At 51.0% G+C, this 8,862-nt stretch overlaps 1 protein-coding gene across 2 annotated transcripts in view; it reads left to right on the forward strand.

Moving 5' to 3' along the window:
* The window catches only part of PPP3CC (protein phosphatase 3 catalytic subunit gamma), a 47,903-nt gene extending 41,030 nt beyond the window's left edge, over positions 1–6,873 (forward strand). For both annotated transcript variants that reach the window (XM_006263894.4, XM_059730720.1), the window contains one exon: positions 1,116–6,873. In XM_006263894.4, coding sequence (XP_006263956.1) covers positions 1,116–1,294 — 179 coding nt within the window. In that variant the 3' untranslated portion in view covers positions 1,295–6,873. The remainder of the gene's footprint in view (positions 1–1,115) is intronic.
* Positions 6,874–8,862: the final 1,989 nt, after the last annotated feature.

An 8,862-nucleotide genomic window follows, 5' to 3' on the forward strand; every position in this document is an offset into this window, starting at 1 on the left:
TGGGGCTCTGCTGGGAAGATGGAAGTAAATATTGGGCTGCTTCAAATGCATTTCCACATTCCCATGTCTGAGTTGTCGGGGAGGAGGGGGGCGCAGACTTTCAATGGCTGTGCTCTGGGTACTTCAGGCTCCGCAGCATAATCCTAGACTCCCTGTCCTTGTATTGGATCATGCAGTGTGACTGTGACATAGCTGGTTGCTCAGCTCAGCCCCTGCACACAATTTGGTGAGGGCTGCCTGGGCACTTGGCCCAGATTGTGGTTCTCCTTGACCCATGACCTTAGTCTGGGTCTTCTGTCCAGGTGAGGTGGCCTGGTCACAGTGTGGAGAGGCAGTACCCACTCTGCAGCCAAGGAAGTAATACCAGTATTGGGAATCTCCACTGTCCTTTGCAGCCGCACCTGATTTGTGCTGGGTTAAGTCTGTGATTTTTGGAAGAGCCCTGTCTCTGAAGGAATTGGATCTTTAAAAAGAATTGGAGTGAAACCCTTTTACTTGCATCTGTTAGAAACTGAGTAGTTTCTAACAGGGTAGAAAGCAACTTCTTCCACTCAGACTTGGTCATGCAAGATAAAATGCTGTCTTCCTGATCCAAGGAGTAGCTCTTTCTACTCTCTGTGACGTTGCTCTGTGTGTGTGTGCGCGCGCGCGCGTGTGTGTGTTGATGTAAACCCCCCTGTATTGATCTACCTTCACTGTTTTTTTTAGTATTATGTTTTTCAGCTGTGAAAGTTTTTGCTGCTGTTTTTCACCACATTAACTATTTGGAATATTGAGCACGTGTCTGGCTGCAAGCTGTTCCTATTAAACTGTATGAGAAAAGAAACCATTGGGGAAGACAATGCCAGTAACCATTGACTTTATCAGTTGTGCTATCAGACTCATCAGGACCCTGGAAATTGACTTTTAAAAAGATACTGCAACTTTACATGTCACCAGTATACTTGTGACAGCTCCTGAGAGAGTCACAACAGCAAGCACAGACCCACTATTTATGTTGCTGCTTTCACCAGACACGTGCTCTGTACTCATAACTGTTCTGTGTGTGCTGCCAGGCTTTCTCGCTATGCCAGGGTGCAGACTTAACTCTTGTGCCTTCCTCTTCCTCCTTGTAGCCATCCGTGGATTTTCACCGCAGCACAGGATCCGCAGCTTCGAAGAAGCTAGAGGGCTGGACCGCATTAACGAACGCATGCCTCCACGCAAAGATTCAGTGCACCCAGACGGGCCGGTGAACTTGGTAACCTCAACAAACTCTGCGGAAAAGAATGGCACAGGGAAGAAAGCTCAGTAACGGTCCCAGGGCCCGATGTGCACCACAAGAGGATCCAAAACTTAAGGAATTTTATTTATTTATTATGGGGGCAGGGTGGGGGTGTTGGGAGAAACAAACTTAACCTGGAGGCACGTTCATAATCCAGTTTGCATCCATTCTGTAAGAAAGGTGACCATTTTGTAATTTTTTTATTTATGTTCAATATATATAAAAAAATCCATCTTTTTTTAATTTAGAAACCGATCTAATTGCTAGTGCATATATGAAGTGTTGTGCTGTACAGCTCACCTCTCCCCCAGCAAGAGGGGGAACTCCTGGGGAATTTAAAAAAAAATGCCCCCTGCCCCCCCATCCTCCCCCTCCTCCCTGAGTCCCAGGCAGCTTTGGTCTTTTGACTTTGGTACAGTTTTAAATTGGCCTGTGCTTTCCAAAAGCAGGGGCTTTCATTTTCTAACATGGTTTTGCAACTATCTTCTTCCCAGAGTTGGCTGTTCCTTTCTCCAACTCGCTGCCTAGCTGCATCTGCTGCTTTAACACTTGTTTCCGTGGAAGGCATGTTGCATGGTGCGACTGGCTCAGATCCATCCCTCTCCACCATTTTAGAGGACTTTTATCAGAAGGGACATCAAAGTAGGTAGCTGAGATTCCAGCAAGAGTCTTGCATTATCTTTAAGAGACAAAGGTGCGATGTTCCAGTACCAGCACCGTTTTCTGCAGGATCACGTTCATTTCAATGGAGCAAAACAAAAAGCAAAAAAACCCACCCCTCTCTGAGACTGACCAGAAAGGCAAGCATGGGGAATTATTCCCTTTAGCAGCTGTTCTTTCTTTCATAAGCTTTGGTCTTCTGAAATCCGGGCTGCTAAGCACCTGCATAGTTCCAAACAGTATAAGCAACATGTGATTGGCATCTAAATCTTCTGCAGAGAGCATCATGCATCTGGAATCTCCCTCTTTCTAATTCCACTTAGGGCAGAGGAAACTCTTTCCAGAAATGGCAGATTTCCTAGAGACTTTTCCAGGCCTGCATGAAAAAGCCCTGTTGGCTTAACTGTTAAGGCAGGTGTTCTACCACCATCACACGATAGTAGCTTCTTGACCATATTGACATACTGCGGCTCTCAGGGAATCTCAGATGTTTGGAGCTGTGACTAGAGTCCAAGCCAGTGCCTATGTGGACTTCTGCTGATCTTGGGCTGAGTGTACTTCACAGCACCTCTTAGGCTAGAGTCCTCTTACAGGGCAGTCAGACAGCACAAGCCATTCTTGAATTTTCCAGGTTCCATTAGCATGGTTAAGTCGGACTATGGAGAGCCCCTGTGAGTGCCCTCTGCGAGCAGCGGATGTTGCTCTGACTCTGTAAGAGTGCAGGTCTGCCAGCATTTCCTAGACACACAGTCTGATGCCATGGGTTTTAGCAATTCCATCATTGCTGCCAAGTATCTGTGCCCATTTGATGGCAGATCTTCGTTCCTTTGAGAAGTTGAAACATACCCTCAGTCCCTCTTGAAGCGTTTTGGGGTTCCGGCCCAGTTGTATCTTCTCCTTTCACCTCTTGCACACGTGCAGAGGGGATTGCTTTGTTATGCCCAGGCAGACCAACAGTGTGCCCAGTGGATCTGATGGGACATAGCACTCTTGACAGGGAAAACCATGATGCCAAGAGGCTTCCTTAATTGTTCAGTTGGCAGACAGGCGTGAATCTGTTTTGAACAGGGATTTGTGCATGGGTCGAGGTGGGGGAGGTGAGCCAGGCTGTTGTTTCACAAAGGGAAGTTTTTTGCTGAAGGCTTTGGACATTTGTCTTTGCATGTGGAGAGGGAATTCGTTGTAGTCTCCCAGGCCATCTTCATGTGCCTGCTTTCGGGGCTGAGGCTGGGAGAAAGCAGTAAACTTACTGTGCCAGATCTCCCTGTGTAAAGATGGGGTGTGAGGGAATTGCTGGCCCTCAGCATTTGCTGCTGGGTTTGCCACAAGAGTAGAGCAACCAGAAGGTGTGTAGACCAAGCATAATGCATTTGAGTACCAAGCACCCAGTAGAAGTGAGACTGCTGCTCTACAGTGGTTAGCTGAGCTGTCCAGGGGACAGCAGTGACTTTCAGAAAAGAGGAGCTTATCTGGCCACAGGAAGGGCGGGCACCACGGTATCCTGCCAGTGACATAGCTATCATGGGGGAAGGATCAGTGTCCACTGGTGCCACCGGAAATCAGGCCTGTAAGTGAGCAGTCATGGCAGAGAGGGTCTTGTGAAATGCTGTGTTTTCAGAAGCATCTGTGCCCTGGGGTTGCAATGGGGAGAGAGACATTGTAGAGGGGGTAAGTGAGTAGGGGAACCCAGTGGATGTGGGAAAATGGTTTTGAAGGCACTTAGTGGAGTGGATCATTCGGCAAGTTGGACAAAAAGGCATCTCATTGCAGGGTGCTCAGTGTGTGTTACCAGCGCACAGCTGAGAATTTCCTGAGATTGGCCTCTCAAACGTGAAATGCTGCAAAGCTGGAATCTCAGCAAGCAGAGTACCCCGCTGGGTTAGTTTACTTAGACTCGGACTGAAACAGGTGTCAGAACAGACCCATAAAAATCCCAGGAAGCTCTCTTATTTTTCAGGAGTGCAAAGGTCCCTTCCCCTGCCTTTGGCTGACCTGTCACTGTAGCTGGATCCTCTTCTGCCGCTGTCACGCTTCATCAAAGCAGCACACTTTGCCGCCTTCCACTGCCCTTCCGGTTTAAACCACATGCTAACACCACTGAACAAGTGTAGCAGGTGTGCAGCCTTAGACTCAGCCTTCTAGAGAGGGATGTTTGCCAGCCCGTTTTCTGCCCCTTGATGTTGCTGGCTTCCCTTCATGCTGTGGCCACCCGCTTGTCTTCTAGCCCCCAGGGAAGGCATCAACCTTGCAGAAACCTCTTCTGACCTCTTTCCTACTTCCACGTCACAAAGGTGACTCCTTAGTGGTTCTTTAGGTAACTGCCTGTGTAAGCAGACTAGGGTTTTAGTGATGGACACTTGAAGTCACTTGCCTCCATTTTTTTTTCCACACGCCCCCTGCTTTGTGCAAATGTGAGTGTTTTGAGAAGGCTTGTCTGTTTCCTACCCCATGGGGGGCAAGGGCTTGATCGCTCCTGTCTGTGCACCTCCTGTTTTGTATGGCAACTGTCCCAAAGCATGAGTGGGCTAAAGCACTGCATCTTTCTTTCCAAGATGGCTGATGGCACAGAGGTGCTGGCCAGGGCTGGACGGCCTCTGCTCAGCAACTCTGGGCTGTGAGCCCTGTGCCGGGCCCCACAACGTGGCCTCTACCCCATTCGGGGTCAGGAGTGAAGGGGGGAGCTGAGGCAGCTGGGATCCCTCCCTTAAAACTGGGGAGAAGAAGAAGACACTGCCAAGATATTTGTTAACCTCATTGTTCATCGCCACTTGGGAACTTACCGCCAACGGTGGTTTCTGTCCCCCTTCACTCTGCCTCAGTTAATGGCGCGCCAGCTCTGACTGTGGTTCTGCTCATGCACTCTGGGCTTCTGGTACTGGCTTTTCACAAGACAAAGTCATTTCTTCGCAAAACCTCTCCTGTGCCAGAGGCTCTGCAGATGGATTTTTTTCAAGCAGATCACACTTTTTGGCCCTGCCAGCTCCTGCTGTGGGCCTTTTAGGCCTTTCTTCTCCCCAGGGAAAAGATTAACTGCTATTTCAAAGCAAGAGGCTCATCATAACATTGCTAAGTGGTGTTTGCAAACCTTGGAGCTGTGAAACCATAGTTACCGGAGCCGTGCGCCTGCCGAAATTATCCATGCAACCGATCAGGGGACACCGATCCACGAGCCCTCCTCAATTCCGATTGGCTTGTGACTTGACAGCACACGGACCCAGAGGGGGTCTCTCCCAGCCTGTTAATTAGCGGATGCTCCTCCAACAGGAGTCCCGAGCCATCCCATTGCTGTCAGTCGGTGGGGCTGAGCTGGGATCAGGAGTCCTGCTCTCGCATTAGTCACAGACGGGAGGAAAGTAATCGCCAGCCCAGTGGGCTGTGGGCGTCGGGAGCACTGTGGATGACTCATGGCTTCCCCATGCAGGAGCTATTGGGCCTTTCCCCTCCTCTCTAGTATCCATCTGAGAGCTGCTGGGAATGTATTCTGTATCCCACACAAGCACATGCAGCTAGCATGCTGTCAGGCAAAGCACAGTCTCCAGTTTCCATGGGAACGCCAGTGCCAGGGTCTGTGTTCCTTCAGCACAGCATGCAGTGTTCCTAATGGGGTGAGGGGGTGAGCGGCAGCACAGATTGGGGAGAGTGGGTGTTAATTACCCCCTTGATTGACTAATGTTCATCCCTGTAACCCTCTCTGTGCTGGCTTCCCCTCTGCTGGGGTTTAGCTAGCTGCTGCTGCTGCGCAGCACAGTGCTGTTATACAGCGAGTGGCAAGGACTGTATGGACAGGTGATGACAGAGCCCCCACGAGAGGGTGAACCAGGGCAGGTTGAGACTCCACTTTTGGTCAGAGCAGTAGGCGAGAGCTGCTGCTCCCAAGTGCAAAGAGTCTCCATTGTACTGTCAGTATTAAGCATTTAGACCTCGCGGTGCCCTCTACCTCCATCCAGTGTGTCCTGAGGGAGGCAGAGAACCCCACCGCACAGGCCTTAACGCCTGGACAGCTCCAAAAAAAACCGAACTGGTTCCCAGGATGGCGCTAGGCCACCACCCCAGTATTTGTTGTGCGGGGAAGAGGGATCTTGCCCTTCAGAGGCCTGCGTAAGAACAGGAGGGGCTTCCTTGCTCCCCTCATCCCAGTACCAAGCATTGTGAATACCTAGTGCCCCCCTTCCTCTATTCCTCCTGGGCCATCTAGCTGCAGAAGCTCGACAAAGGAGACTTTGCAAAAAAACAAAAACAAAACAAAACAAAAAACCCCAACAAAAAACCCAAAATAGGGAGAAAAAAAGAAAAGGGGGGGAAAAAAAGCCAAGCAGGCCCTAAGCCCTGGAGCACAGTCAGTCCATGCGACTCTGGCCATGTAGGGGCAGCGCGCTCGCACTCACTCCTTTCTCCGGATGGCTGTCTCAAGCAGCCTGGGGTTTTTTGCATGTTATAGCAAGGTGCATGTAACAAGGAGGGAGTCAGCAATGGGTTTTTTGTTTAAGCTTTGGGAACAAAGGTGCGTTCACCTTGTATAGGGAGAACCTTTGATGGCGATAACATCCCGCACACCCACGGGGAGGGCCCTTCTCAGCACGCTGCAACACTCAGATCTGTCTTACCTAGCTAGATTCTCTGAACAGAGCCGCTTGGAGGCTGGCCTGCCTCACGCCACAAGGACCGCAGAGCCCCTAGGAATGCGTGTTGGGTGCGATGGTGATGTGAGGTTCTCCGCTGAAGGATCCTATGCCCGTTGCCTGGAGACTGCCTCCTTTTTTTTCTTGCTTTTTTTTTTTTTTTAGTTATGTTTAAAGAAAAATGGTGACAAATGTTATTTATTGGCAGAAATTATTTAATATAATTTCTCTTCTTTTTTGTGAACAAGGAATGAATTTGTTAGAACTGTCTTACTGTAAATGGGAAGTCATCTTTAAGAAAAAAAAAGTTAAAAATTAAATGACACGGTCGTTCGGCTCCGGGGTCTTTCCTTGAAGTCTGATGCCCCACGGCGCATCGGAGCACTGGCAGCTTTCCTGTTGTGTGTTTCCTCAGAAGCCAGTCAAGGCGTGATGTTTTGGCCCTGAATCCCCGTGTCCCGTTCTCAGCACTGGCAGGAGCTCTACTTGTTGTGTGGTCCCCAGGTTAACACAGCACCCTGTCCCATGCCCACAGCCCTGCGTCCCTGGCAGAGGAAAGTTAGTATCTTTCCAGGCCCTGATTAAATGGGGAGCAGCGGGAGGTAACTGGCCTGCGTTTGCCCACGGGAGAGCACAGGTTGACCCTGCTGCATAAAAATCAGCTGAGCACTCCTCACAAGAGAAGGGCGTAGGCCAGGTGTCATGAAGGGGGGGGAATGCTGAATGCTAGGGAGAACCCACCCAGGGAATTACACTGGCTGAACTCCTGCTCCTGTTACAGGGGGATTTTTCTTCCCCTCCTGCCTCCCAACTCCTTCTGGTGCCTAGAGTCAGGCCTGCTCCCTATTCTGGCTCCTCTCCACTGTATGTGCCACAGTCGGAGAGGAGGCAGGCATAACGGCAGACCCAGGATGTCAGGTCACCTGGGTTCGCTATTGCCTGCTCTGGTTTAAACTTGATGAGTAAACACAGTGGGCCTCAGTTTTCCCGGTCCCTAAAATGGGACCGTGCGGCTTCATTAATCAGTGCTGTCAAAGTGCAGGGAGGTCCTGGAACCAAAGGTGTTTGCCAGGGCACAGCTAGGGGTGTGCGTACTTGTGCTGCTGCTCTGCTGCGCTCTGCAACAGGAAGACAATGTAACAGCACGAGGTAAGCACAATGGGGTTTGTTGCAGTGGTGAAGGCAGAGCCCACAGAGGAACTACCTTGACTCAGACCTACCATGAGCACACTGCTCAGTGCTGGGACCATCTGCAAAGCCACTTGCTGACAGCAGCCGCACAGGCCATTCATCTGCCCTTTGCCTTCAAGTGTATGCCCCCTTGGCGGTGCCAAGAAAGGTGGGATATGAAATGCCTCGGAGCCGGGCACCTGCTAACACAGAGCAGAATTGTGAGCAGACTTGAGACGCTGGGTAGAGATAAGCTGAACATGGAGCATGGGCCCCTGCTGCAGAGAGCTTGATAGCTCGGCCTGGCTACCATTCACCAGCTTTTCTTTGGCTGTTGATGCAGTCTCCCGCCTGCATTAAGCCCCCACCACTCCCCTATGTTACCTGTTGTCCAGCCCTTGCAGTCAGGATCAGTGCCACCCCCTGCAGCCTTCATGCCAATAAATAATGCCAAGTCCCTCAAAATACTGAAGCGAGCCCTCCTTCCCTACAGGTGAGTGGGGTTCAGAAAGCAGCACCTTGCAGGGGATGCCTTACCCAGGGGAGCCAGCCCAACTGCTGCAGCTGTCTATTCCTAGGTGTCATGGCTTTTTTATGAGGTGAGACATGGACCAAAGGCCCCATGCTCAGCCGTGCTGCCTGCTTCCTGGCCGCCACAGAGGGCGGCCAGAGCAGAAGCAGCAGGCTGGGGCTCCTAGGCACTGTAGCAATTCATGTAATAGGAAGTAGCACTGCCTCCCCCAGCCTGGAAGCCTGTTACCCGCAGGGACCTGCTAGGAAGCTCTTAGACTATGCTCAAGCCAGGGCACCTCTCTGCAGCTGTCCCTGCTGGGTGCTGGGACTCCTGGCTTCTATTCCAAACTCTGCCACGTGGGGGAAGTCGCAGCCCCTTTGTGCCTCCCTTCTGCTGGCTGAAGCTTTGAAGCGCTCTGAGCCCTGGGCTGACAGCCTGCTCCAGAAGGGCCTGCTGCTGTTGCAGATGGGCTGTGGCACTCCAAGCACAGACTTGCTGCTGTGTAGGAGTGCTATCTAATCGATGCTAGCAGGCCTGGCGCCCACTGCCGAGCAAACACGAAACACTCGACCTTTGTGAATTCTGTCATTGCCTGCGTGTTAAATATTTATCAGCAGCCAAAGGACGCACTTGGA

The sequence above is a fragment of the Alligator mississippiensis genome, chromosome 7 (genome assembly GCF_030867095.1).
Source record: "Alligator mississippiensis isolate rAllMis1 chromosome 7, rAllMis1, whole genome shotgun sequence".
Lineage (NCBI taxonomy): Eukaryota > Metazoa > Chordata > Crocodylia > Alligatoridae > Alligator > Alligator mississippiensis.